The sequence below is a fragment of the Falco peregrinus genome, chromosome 2, assembly GCF_023634155.1.
Source record: "Falco peregrinus isolate bFalPer1 chromosome 2, bFalPer1.pri, whole genome shotgun sequence".
Classification (NCBI taxonomy): Eukaryota; Metazoa; Chordata; class Aves; order Falconiformes; family Falconidae; genus Falco; species Falco peregrinus.
Genome location: NC_073722.1, coordinates 14,808,538 through 14,822,164, shown reverse-complemented (window position 1 = coordinate 14,822,164; position 13,627 = coordinate 14,808,538). Strand labels below are relative to the sequence as shown.

The 13,627-nt window shown below is 36.7% G+C and overlaps 1 protein-coding gene across 1 annotated transcript in view; it reads left to right on the top strand.

Moving 5' to 3' along the window:
* The window catches only part of TTC29 (tetratricopeptide repeat domain 29), a 135,917-nt gene that overhangs the window by 14,039 nt on the left and 108,251 nt on the right, over positions 1-13,627 (top strand). The window contains exon 3 of the mRNA XM_027795212.2: positions 4,691-4,914. Coding sequence (XP_027651013.1) covers positions 4,691-4,914 — 224 coding nt within the window. The remainder of the gene's footprint in view (positions 1-4,690; positions 4,915-13,627) is intronic.

The following is a 13,627-nucleotide window of genomic DNA, read 5'->3' as shown; positions in this document are numbered from 1 at the left end:
CCATGCCATTTTCTGCTTTACAAAATGGGATTGCTACAATACAGTTTTATTGTGATCAGCAGCTGGCATTAACCTAAAGTACTAATTAAATCCTACAAAATCTAAAGATATGAACCCTGATATTAAAAAAAAAAAAAAGTGTCATCTGAAAATAGCAGACTTTCACACTTATTTTGCCTGTCTGTAATTGACCACACCAGACAGGAGGCATGGCGAATTAAACTCGTGATAAATAATTCTGTTAAGCTGTACTGATTATTTTGATTATCTCTAACACTAGTACCTGCCTCTTGGCCTCGTAATTTCTTTTTTCTTTTCTTTCTTTCATTGTTAAGGGCAGGATGCAAGTAGCCTGGTTGTGCAGGATTTTAAGTTAAAGGGAACGTAGTATGGTACTGTGCTGATCTCCCCGCATTGCTTTAGAGTCTTGTCAGAGCACGATACCATAACATAGGAAGGTCCTTGAGATTGTAGCGACAGTGTAATTTCATTAACCTCACAGAAAGTTAGTATTTATGATATTTGTGCTGGTAAAAACAGATTACAATCAGGTTTCTGCGATGGCTCAGCATGACTCTAGATTATTTTAGAATAGCAATGATAATAATAAAAAGAAATCCATATAAGAAAATTCAAAGTAGCTGTATAGTTTAAGAAGAGTAAAATGCCTGTTAACACTATCCAGGTACACTTAAAGAACAGTGTTAACAGTATCAGTGCCTTTTCAAGCTTCACATTCAATAAATAACTGCATCCACCCGTGTGATACTATACTGCATGAAATCGTCATCTGTAGCTCGGTACCACTAAAATGGCAACTATAACTATTGGTGGTTATTTATTAGGCGCTAAAAATTCTTCTGACACCCACCCCCACCCCCCATGACAGACACACAGAAGCGCAAAGAATTTTTCAGCATAAAATACTGCATCGCAGTAACTGCTGTTGTAGGACAAATGCATGATACCTAAGCAGACCCACTACGTGGACCTCATTTCGCTGTTTTACCCAGCCTGTGTAAATAAACATGCAGCAACATCAACAGGGTTTCAGTAATGACAGACGTGAGTGTACAGAGAAACAGCGGATTCTCAGCATTGTCTATGTTTGTGTTAAGTGTTACGGGTTCCATCTGTTGAATATCATAGGGGGAAAAAAATTGAGCAAATCTGTTTTAAATTAAAAACAGATTGATTGGTATCTTTGTTTTAAACATAAATACATAGATATGTCGGAATTCATTTAAAAATAATGTGTTTTTTTAAAAAATCCATCTGCAGTCTTTTTCTCCTAGCAGGCACATGATCATTCAAAGGGGGAAGAGGACTTTAAGTTTATATTCGTATCACAGTTCCGTTTTAAAATTAAACACAGCTAACGTGACAAAGCTGCCTGCTCATTCTAATTCCACCAGTTTAATTGCTTGCAGGCAATGCCTGCGTGCCATTGTGGCGCCGAGTAACGCAAGGCAGGGGCAGGGGCAGCGGCAGCGCAGGAGGCGCAGCCCCGCTGTTCGCCTGCGCGTTGCTCGCAGTGCTGCGCGCCCTGCGTTTAATCCGTGCTGCTGCCTTCCTTTGTTCTGCAGCCCTGCCTTGCTGCACTGACAGCTGCGTGATTAACATGTCCTGACTGCAGTTTTCCGGATTTCCAGTAGATGCCCCCAGAGACCATTAAACCTCTTGAACGGCTCCACTTCAAACAAATGAAAGGCCGGGCAGTCTTTTTTTTTTTTTTCGTTTTGCTTCCTGAAGTAACGTAATTGTTCAAAGAAAACCGAAAATCGGCGTGGACGGGACGCAGAAAAACAAACTTACTTGTTGAATAATATATCATCATTCTATTAGGTAGTAAGGTTCAAAAGGTTTAGTGTAAACTGTTTTATTAATGTAGTAGAAACGTACTGTTAACAGTTGGATTTTCTACAATAGATCGTGTACATTGAATTAGGTATCAGGTTCTGATATTGATATTAAAAATAATCTTTGGTTATGTAAAACTTGAGATGTTCTGTTTAACCTCTCATTTTACGTGCTGCATGACGTCATAAAAAGCAGCATGAAAAGGGGTTTGAGGATTAAGGATTTATAGTTTATCTCAAGATATCATGAAAAGTTTACTTCTGTCACCTACACTACGCCTCTGTTTGAAAGCACTGTTTTCTGGGAAAAAAAATGGACGCTGGCATTTTCATCTGGAACCCCTTTAATAACTGAAACAATTTCAGAATTCATTGCAGTGTCAAGCTCTCTTACGTGTCACAACTACCATTAATTTCTAGCGCTGTTTTATTGTTTGTGTGTGATCAGTGACTTGTGGCTTATATATTGCAGAAACTTAAGGAAACAACAGTAGCATTATTTTGTGCATTGTGTATTTTCTGGTTTTAAGTACAACTGAGAGATAACTTATCTTTATGCCTCTAAAATTTGAATGGTTGTATAGTAGATAGCTTCATATTTTGTGACTTAAAATGAGAAAAAAATATGGTGCTCTGTACCATGTGATTACTTCAACATTATTTCATTTCCATTATTAATTGGGATGGGATTTATTGAAATAATATTGACGCTAATTTTTAAAACTAACTTATTTTTCTGTGTGTTTTGTTTTCCTGTATTGCTTTGCTAATAATGCTGTCTTGCAGGGAAAATATGCTTTGACTTCAATTAAAATGCATCAGTCTACAGGAAATAACATGTTACATTGAGACGGTTTTTCTATTTATATGAATATTGGTGTTGTGCTCAGTTAGTATGCAGTTGAGTGTTAACAATTAACTGAATGGCATTTTGTTTAGTCACTTAAGATCTTTTAGCAGTCCTTTCTTGTTCACATCTAATGATCTAATGCGTGCACATATACACACATATATAGATCACGTTATATAAATAAATAAGTGTGTCTGCTATGCAGATTGTTATTCCATTGCTCTGAGTTATATTACTGTAGGATTCAGTCCTGGGCCTTTGGAAGTTGGTAGGAATTTCTTAAGTCTATTCTTCAATTCTTTTTAGGTAGATAGAATTTTAAAACAGAAGAAAGAAAATACTCCATATACAGAGTAAAGAATACACTGTATGGTATTAACATAATATTTTTACCGTAGTTTTAAGCTATATACTGTGCATCTGATGTATGACAAATACAGCATATTCTGGCAAATCAAATGTTTAAAGATATTTGTCATTTACTTTTCTAAGGTAAATGTTGCAAATGTTTTCTGGTACAGAGCAGTTATATATTTTCCCCTGTCTGTGTGAACAATGTGTGCTTTTCAGTCTCAAAAAACACGTATTTATATATTAAACATAAATTCAGTACTTTCTGTCTAGTCTAAATCATACCAGGATTTTGTAATATTTTTGTGTTTAGTTCTGCAGCTGAAATGTAAAAAATACATGTGAAGGATTAATGTGCATCTATGTAGTATGTAATAGACTTTATTTTCATCATATTAAACATGAAATAATGCAGATTATTTACTTCTTACATTACTGTTTATTTCATTGACATCTAGCTAAGAAGTTTCTAGCATCACTTCCATCTTATTAGTGTTGTTAAAGAACTGCAGTAGCTCTTTCTGGGCTGGAAGTATTAGTCTCATTAGACTATTTTTTAGCATCAGCTCATCTGATTTTATTACATACACTATAAATCTCAGTTTTCAGAATTTCAGAATACTTGAGAATATTTATTTTAAAGCTGCTGAGAATTTGAAGTTAAATGGATTTTAATCTAAAAAGACAGTCTTGAAAACAGTTTGGAAACTTAATGGAATACACAAACTAAGATTAACACATCTGAGTCCTGGCCATTTTACCGGGGCAAAGGTTTGTTTTCTTACAATAGATACCTATGCCTGCAAACCTTTACATCTGTACTTTAGTGTTGCAGGCAGTCCCATTGGACTCATAGTTTTCTCCAGGATAGGACACAATGATTGTTTCATGCCACATAAAAGAAATATTTTGATTATTTCCATAAATAATACCTCAAAAGATATATTACCTCTTAAGAATATTTGATTACACAACTTTTTGATATGTATATCTTGTCAGAGTTTATGAATGAGATAACTTTGATATAAATTCATCATCGCATCATTTGATTTTAAAATTAGGGAGAAATTATCAAACTTTTGCATCAGTAAATCAGTCCCAGCTGAAGTTATATGCTAAACAGAGGCAAAATAATATCTAATGATTATGTTTCTGGCATAGCATTTGTTTGACGTTTTAAACCAAGCCATCATGTCCTACAGCAAAACTATTTAACATATACATTGTTTTGACATCTGGAATGTGCCTCATTTTTCCCTGTGCACTGTTTTAAAGCAAACTAAGAGTTCATTGTGTTTTCATGAACTAATGTAAACATGGGGGTTTCTTCCCATCAGTCAGCCTTTTTTGCCAATACCAGCTAAAGAATACCAGTGTATTTTTAACATGTTTTCAATATATATATATTGGTATTTATTCATTATTTCTGTGTTTACTTCCCTAGGGTATGACATTCATAATCGTATTTTAGCAGAACGCTTTTTGAGCAGGGGAAAAAATACCCCTTCCCTACTGCTGAACTGCAGAGGTCTCTTCCTGAAAGCTGTTTTAGTTATCTGCACTTATATTTGGTAAGGTGGAGGGCAGAACACAGGTTTAAAGGCTTAAAACCTATCTTTCTTATTCCCAGTAACAGGAATACATACAAGAAGAACATCTGCATAGACATGCTGCGACAGGGTTATCACGAGTCCTTCTCCGAGCTCTTCACTCTGATACAGAAGTGGAATGCCTTGAGGGAGGCTGCAGGGCCTGGGTCAGCCATATGGCAGCAGAAGTCCCTGGAGGAGCAGCCTGATAAGCTGGATCAGCTTTACCACTTCCTGACCAGGGCTGAGGCAGCCCAGCGAGCAGGTAAATGGGGGGATTGTGGGTAGCAGAGCAGCGGGAGCTGCAACTGCAACTGCCTGGGGGAAGCTTCCAAATTGTTTCATGTATGAATTTGAAACGTTACTGCATCTTAGCACATTTCAGCCTTAGTCAAGTAAGCTGTATTTATAGAATAAATGATTAAGAACTGCAGATATCGGGAGAGATTTTGTGAAGGGAAAAAAAAATGGCAAAAAACACGCAGAGCGCATTATATCATCAGAAATGTTTGATGTATTTATAGCTTTGATAACATCTCAATTATTTTCTCATAGTTTCATTATTTATTGGTTTTCTTTATTGATTTGAGTAGCAGGTTGTGTATTAGAAAAATTTAATAGGTGAAATGCTGTTTCACACAGTGATAGTTTTATAAATCTGATTTTATTAAATACCCTGTCTGCTAACCGTGTTTGGATTTGTGACTGACTTAAAAAGGATTGTGAACATGTCAAATAAAATACAGCACACAGATGTAACATGCCACCTGTGAATTACTGGATATTAGTGAAGACATAACTCCAAATTACTGTATTTTCTCTATTGCCTACTATTTGCTAAGCGCTCATATTTATCATTTCCTTTTACTATAAATAGTAGCATAACTTACTCGGTCTTTCTCCTTTAGAATAATCATAGGGATGGAGGCAGACAGAGCTCCAACTACAATCATGTTTCATGGCTGAGCTGATTTCACTGTAGTTAGCTTGTTTCAAGTTGCATTTTGATCATTACAAATAGGAAAATCTACCATAAAGCTTGTGAGTTTGGAACCTAAGCTTTTTGACTGATATTTAGAAACATACAACTTCATTTGAAAAACAAACAGCAAAAATACCCCTTTCAGCACTTTAAAAAATGTTAATTTAAAATGTTTATGTTATGTTTACTATGAAAGCCAAAAGTTGTGTTTCTTTAATTCACTGTAGTTCTAGGCAGGAAGTCTAGCCAGCCCATGACTGGAAGGAATCTTCAGGTTTGTCTGGAGTATGACTAAAACCAGAATAGGCACCCCCATAGCTTGCAGGAGTACAAGAGGGAAGGTTTGTGCCCAGACTGCCCTGACAGAACCATACTGCCAACACTTGGATGTTCAAAAAGCAGTAGATATGGTTTATCTTGATGGGCATGCTTCCTGCAGCTGTTTGAGAAGAGCATTTTGCCTTCCTTTCAGCACACGATATTTTTCAGTTTTACAAACTGATATGTGACAACAGAGTTGGCAGGCGCACTCCCAGAGAGTCAAGGCACTGCTTACTGTGCAGTTGCTGCCCCTATGAAAGGCAGGGGCCCTTTCTCTCACTGAACCCAGCATTTGTTGTGTGCTGGGCTCTGTAAGTCTTTCACCTGCTACAGAGACAAGATACCACCAATTGACTGACTGATAGTGTCTTGTATTTGGGAGAGAATATCTCCCAACTTTGCCTGTTAAAGTTGGTTAAAATGAAAAAAAGAGAAAATAATGAGAACGTGCCAATAGAATTGGCAAGCATTTTAACTGAATTTCTGTGTGAAGGTATAGCTAGTTTTTTCACCAGACTCAATGCAAACCTTTGCACAAATCTCATTTGTGTTGAGGCTTGAGTCACCTGGCACATGAAGGGGTGGATGCTAATCCATGTTGCAGGTGTTAGAGCTAGTAGTGCTGTGAAGATAACATAGGAATTGCAAGCTCATCAAATACTAATTCAGTAGTTCCGCTAATCCAGTTACTCTCTGATTCTAATCAAATTGCTTGGGGCTCTGGCTTATGATCTCCTGACTACTCTAGTTGACACCATTTAAGAAATGTTCAGCAGTTCACCTCAGCTGGAACTTACTATGATGTAGCTGTCACAACAGCAGCTGACCTGCATTTGCTCTTCAGCTGTCACAGTGTGGGTGATGTCATTAACATTAGGCTAGCTGAAAGTTTACCTGTCCTAGGTATGCTGTCCTGAGCTAACAGTTGTGTTGAGGAATAGAGAGCAGGTATAAATTACCAAAAAAAAAAAAAAAAAAATATCTTTCTGACTTGTAAGATTTTTTTATGAATTTAAACTTCTTGAAGGGGTTGGTTTTGAACCCAAAGCGGTAAGTGGAAAACAAAACTTTGCTTACTATGTCAGTAAATAATTTTCTTATTTAATTTTTCTCAACTGATATTTTTGTATCATGGTGTTGCTGTCTATAATTGTGAGTGTAACTTAGAATTGCTGCTCCTCAGTTTACAGTTTTATGATTGTTACCATAGTGCACAGAGAAAGCTAGGTATTGATTCACTTTCCATATTTATTAGTGGAATATGTTAATCTTTTCATTTTTTTGATAGTTTGTAGTTATTTGACACTATAATGCTGGACATAAATTGTTTGCTTGAACAGAGTCAGCACCATCCATCATGATGTGGAGGCTGATATCAAAGAGCAATTATTTTCTTTACTGCTGGGTTTGAAAATAGTGACCTTTTGTTTACCAGTGTTACATTGTGCAGACCATTTACCCTTACATACACCACTGAATGTTTACCCTGCTTTCATTTTTAGTGGAACATGGTGATTGAGCTTCAAATCATACAGGAGTCGTTTTTCGTTTGTTTGGGTTTTGGTTTTTGTTTGGTGGGTTTTTTTAATTGGCTATTACCAATATTATACTGTTTGCAAAGAAAATATCTTTTTTTCTGTCCAACTTAATCTCATTTTAAATACTTGGCAGGTATTCAAATACAATGACAAATAGAAAACTAGCATTAATCTTTGCAGCTTCTCAGAAAAGTAACTGACAGTTATTTTGCCCTAGGTAGAGCATTATCCCAAAAACACTGGCAGGAATATTGGCAACACTTGACTGCATTCCTATCTGGTCTTTTTTGATGCTAATAATGTAAATATTTCTGACTTCAAAATTTAGTTGTTTCTAGTTATTCCTTGATCTTCCTTCATTGCCATGGACTAACCTCTCTTTTTATTAGTTCTGATCTCAGTAGCTTATAAAAAAATTGTTTAGCTTTTAAGATATGTATAGTTGTAGGGTTTTTTACAGAGGAATGCAAAATAAATGCCAAAGCAATGTATCTACGTAGCTCAGCATTTGATGTATACAGTTATTTCTTGGCACATGTGTGAAAAAGTTGGGGATTTTGTTTTTGTTTCAAAAAGAAACTTATATTTTGAGGCCATGGAATGGTCTGCCCAATTGCCTGCTTGCCTGCCTGATTGTACTGCTAAGAGTAATTTCACTCAAAAGGTGTAATTGCCCTTGTAAGGTATAATACAACCTGCCAGCGCTGCTGTTGCTATCCCTTTGAAGAACCACAGCTCCCTAGTATCCCTACCCAGTATCATTCTGCGAGTTAGCAGGAGGGATTTTGAAGCCATAATGCATCCTTGTCTGACATTGAGGGCTGCTAACTAAATATTCTTTGGCTGCTGACACCCTGTGAACAAATGATGACCATACACTACAGGTGTGCACCAAGTCAATAGAATTCTGTCTGTCTAAGACCCAGACAAAATGACACTGTATTTCTATGTTTGGGTGGGTCAGGGGATAGAGGTAGGAACAAAGGAAATCCAACTAAGAAGTCTTTACTTTTATTTTGGAATTTTTGAACAGCACCCAGTGTAATGTGTGCCGGGGAGCACAGTTCACTATAATTATAATGTTGTTGTTGCTCAGATAAAAATATTTATAAGGGAAATTAAAACCTTAAAATTGGTATTTGCACAGCTTTTACCACATGAATATAACATTCTTTAAATCACTACTTGGCTGCTGCAGTCTGTCTTATTGTTTTAAAATGCATTACTAATTTACTTGTAGGGTATGTACACTCGTTAGGCTAAGCCACTTCTTTGAATAATCTCATTGAAGTATTTTGTAGTTACTTTTATTTAGTTAGCACCAAGCCCACCAGAAGAATGATTGATAGTATGCAGATTGTACTGTAAAGCATCCATCGTGTTTCAGACTGAGGCCAGCCTCTCAATGGTAGTGTGCCAAATTTGTTTTTTTATCAAATTAGAGGTCACCTGTCCCAGTATTATTTCAGAAGGGCTTGGAAACTGTTGCTTTTCAGATTATATCTGCACTCCACATTAAATGTAGGCTTGAACCCTAACTGAATCCTTGCCCAGGACTAACAGATACCTTGAAGGTCTGGTACGATCAGTGCTTGCTAGAGTGAGCTGGTTTACTTGCACAAGTTGAAGGGGATGCAATGCAAGTTACAGCTCAAGAACAATTAAAGGAAGAGATGTCTCAGCCATTGGATCTGTCTTGCCAGAGCAGAGGAGCAAAACCAGGGAAAAAGACACAGTTCAGTGGCTGCAACGTGTATTGAGCAGCCAGCACTATAGCAGCAGATCACTGTGTTCACTGTGCCAAAGCCAACACATGGAACCCATACTCGTGTATGAACACCCCTGCAATGGGGCAAGACACTGCTAATTAGTTGATCATTTGGGCAGCTGGTGGAGAGTAGGAGTTAAGACCTGAAAGCTTTGCCTTTCCCACATTCCATCTGCTCCTGGTTCCTGACCCCATGCAACCTTTGTGGTATGCTGTATGCTAAATGCTGATTCTGTGTGTGTGCTACAGGCTGCTGACCCTTGTTGTAGAGAAAAACAGATATGCAGAATTAGAAGGAAGAGCTAACTTAGGTCTTTTTTCCTCACTTCAGTGTAGAGAAAACTTCTAACATTATGAGTTATCATTTGTTATGAAAGATGACTTTTCATAAAGCACATGAAGAAAGAAGGAGTATTTGATGTGTTTGCACTGGAAAATCTTTCTTGTCTGGGTTCTTAAGGTTGAAAACAGAGTTTAGCATTTTACAGTGGAAGGCATTTCTGTAAGATTTCACACTTAACGCCTTAGGCTGGGCTAGAAACAGTGCGATAACCATATTACCCATGCTATTTTTGAAAAAAAAAAAAAAATGGAAAGAGGTTATGCATGCAAAAATGAAAAAGGATAAACATACCAAAACCTCTTTTAGTGTTTCCTTGGAGGAGGTGTAGTTTTGTTTGCGTTTGGGGAGGATGGGGAAAGGAATGCTGTTTTATTTTCTAAGCAGGTTTGGCATTGTCTACTTGATATTTTATCACAGGAAAAAATGCAACAGTTCCTAGAGACCAGTGGAGGAGTTTATTATTTTTGTAATTATCTTACAAAAAGTGAAGTGATTCTGCCCAGGAAAGAAGCCAAGCCTTCTCAAATATAGCCAATTGTACAACTGCCATTGACTTTAACAGGAGCAGCAATTTCTTAGAAAACTTCAGCACTGTGTTTTCATTGCAATGGCTTGGAATTCCCCCTTTAGCATCCCAGTTTACCAGTTAATTGCCTAATATCATTATAATTACATAACTTTATCCTTACTTGGCAAAATTATATCCTGTTTTCTTGGAATTTTTGTATATTCAGTACTTTCACTGAATAGAGATTCCACTGATGATGTACCTAGCAGTTTGGTAGGGTGTGTTTTCTGTCCACTCTGCCTTGCAATACCCAGGAAACAAGAGCCTCTGCCTGAAACTTAATGGTGTCAGCATGCTAACCCACAGCAACCTTTCTTCATTTGTGTGCAAGTTCAGCTTATGGATAAACTTTCTGGAAAAAGGAATGACTGGGTGGTCCTGTATCTGTAGATGCAAGGGCATGATTGTCCTGAAAAAGCACATGGAATCGGTTGCTGTGTGTGGACCCAGGTGGAAATGGTTGCAGCACCATATTCTATTACTGTTCATGCTTTTTTTTTTTTTTTTTTGGCCCAGCAGCCTCCATCCTGTATCTTTCTGTGTGAGAGTTCTTCACAGTATCAGCTGTCTTGCTACTAAGTCACTGGTGTTGATCTCTCTAGCAAAATTAAAATGAAACTTCCAGTATTATTGGTGTCTTATTCTGACATCAAAAATGACTCCTAACGACTTAATTTATCTTAGGCCCCTCCTTTATATGTCTTCAAGAGTGAACGGTCAGTTATAATCAAGTCATACTTGCTAAAAACAACTAACTGAACTGGAAGATGAGTGTTACCGGCTGTTAAAAAGTTTCCATATGGCCCTCATCTGGCAGGAACAAATGAATGGTGGTTTTTTGAGTGGAAAATACTGAGTCATAAATGTATGATGAAAAATTTCTTCCCAATACCTGTATTTTAAAAATGAGTACAAGTTCTATTTTCCATTAACAAGAACAACAGTCTTTCTTTTCTTCTTCAAGGAAAATACTGAGCCAGGATTCCTTCAGGATGTTCTCCAAAGACTGTTGTCTAAAGACCATTTCTGTACTACTTTTCCTTTTTTTCCACTACATCCTGTCATAAAGGCGATCATACAGATGTGGCAGCAGTTGTACTTAAATCACACTAGTATGGCTGGCAGATCTTCTATATGTTTCTTTTCTCTTATCCTAACTCTGTTGGGATTATCATCCTCAAATTCCATCTCACTATCCCTGTGCATTGCACTAGTTAGTAGCCGTCTAGCTGAACACAACAAACATCCATGGATTTGAATGATCCTGTCTTCCGTGCATACCTTTGCTTGCCAAAGGAACAGTTCCTGAGAAGAGGCCAGGAACAAACATATAATGGCTTGAGCATAACAAGGGGAGATCCTACTTGACAGCTGAGGTGCAGCTGAAGAGATCCTGATGCAGAGCAGGAAATACTATATATTTTTAATATATGGGGTCTAATGTTTAAGCTCAAGTCAAAGGGATTTTTTTTAAATCACTGATTAACAAAAAGATCTCAACAAGGTTTGGTAGGGATGCTTCTGTTTTGTGCATAGACACCCGATTCCAAATTTGTTTTCCATTGCAAAGGACAATGAAAATAAAATATTTTTTAAATTTCAGATCAAACAAAATGAAAGAAGTCCATTTTCTGTAATGTATGTTCTGTGACAAAAATGTAAAAATATTAAAATATTCTAAAACAAATACTGCAACATAGCATGAGTTTTAATTTGGTTTATGTCTGACTTTTTGTGAAATACAGCTGCCTTCAGTTTGGTAATTTGGCATGGAAAAAATGTTCTGTTGGATATTGTCCATAAGATGTGTTCTTAGCCCTGCTTCAGATCTTCAATTAAGTCCAAAGCTGCAAACATTCAGGCCTCACAGTCTGCTCCATCAAGTTCTGTTTGTTCTGTGTAGCTGCTGTTTTGGGTAGATGTTTGTCTTTACAGTGTCCTCACTATCCTGTGACTTAAATGTTTTGGAAAACCTAAATTTAGCTTCCAGTGTTTTATGAAATTAATGTAGTTTTTGAAAGACAACTTGTCTACATGTATTCTATTATCAGTTGTGTAGAAATTTCTATACAAAGTCAGGGAGCTCAAAGCTTTAACAACTGAACTACCTGTGGGAGATTTTATACAAGAGAGTGTTTACCTATTTTTCTTCTCAGGAAGTAAAAGTTCACTTTTACTAAGTCTGACATGCTTAGTTTTACCACTGTCAGAGTAATCTCAATTAATCTCTTCAATTTTGAATTTGTAAATCAGACTTTGAATCCAGGAGACAGTATGATTTTCAAAAGTCTACCTTTTGAGGTTTGTTTTATGACCAGCATATGTGGTCAGCCACCATCCAAGACACTTACAGAGGAATGGTTGTCTTTGTGCACTTCTCATTGTTATTCACCGGCAGGATAGTCATCAGAGGGTCACATTAAAGTTCATTCAATCAAAGCTGTGGCAGTAGCAATAGTCTGCCTCAGGTCAGTTCCATCTCTTGGGATTTGTAGGGCACTATCTGAAGTTATTTGCGTAATTTTATGTAACATTAGTGCCTTGGTAGTTTGTAGCAAAGATTTCAAAGGCAACAAATCTGTATCTAGTGTTCTGTATCTACCTCAATGACAATCCAGTGGTCTTTCCCCCTTACTGTGGTATTGTAACCATTTGGATGTATCTTCTGGTATCTACTAAGTTCATTTTCACTTAGCAGTAATCTATAGATAATGTGTATTGTTTATGTTAGTGGTTATAATTAGGTTTTGTTTTTCTCTATTCTTGTGGTTATTTGTTAATGTATTTGTGATTTTCATGGGAACCTCTGCCTTTTACTTTTGAGATAATCTTTAAAAGTGCTCCCTTGTGCTGCAATAGATGTTTAAGTTGGGATGATAAATCACAGCCAAGAAGTATCTGCTTTTCTTCATTGACAGTAAAGGGATCCTAGGTAACCCAGATCTATATCTGAAACGGTATGTTTGGATGAATGCCAACTATGTCTTGACTTCTTTATCTATACGTATATAGAGATGTGCTTACATATATATATATATAAAAGCATATATGTTTGCACATGCACACAGATAAATATCTGTATATTAAGCCCAAACCAGTTCTGTTACTTCCGTTTCAGTATCATTTGCAGACATGTTTATGAGGCTATCGTATCAAAATAGTTTCATTTTTAATGTATGAGTAAGTTTTATATGATGTATACTCCTGGATGTTCTGAAGAGTTATCTAAGAGGTACATTTTCAGTCTTGAGGGAGGACAAAAGGAATGAAAACTCATAGCCATGAAGAATGTTCTGATTAGGAGTACATGAAGTCTATACATTAATAACTATTCCTCTCAAAGCCAAATTTCTAAATTTAAGCTGATGTTTTGGTATCGAACCTTAGATACAAATGATGAGATGATAATCTAGACGTAATTTCTGGGTTATTTCTATTCTGGTGATACTAAAGAGGTT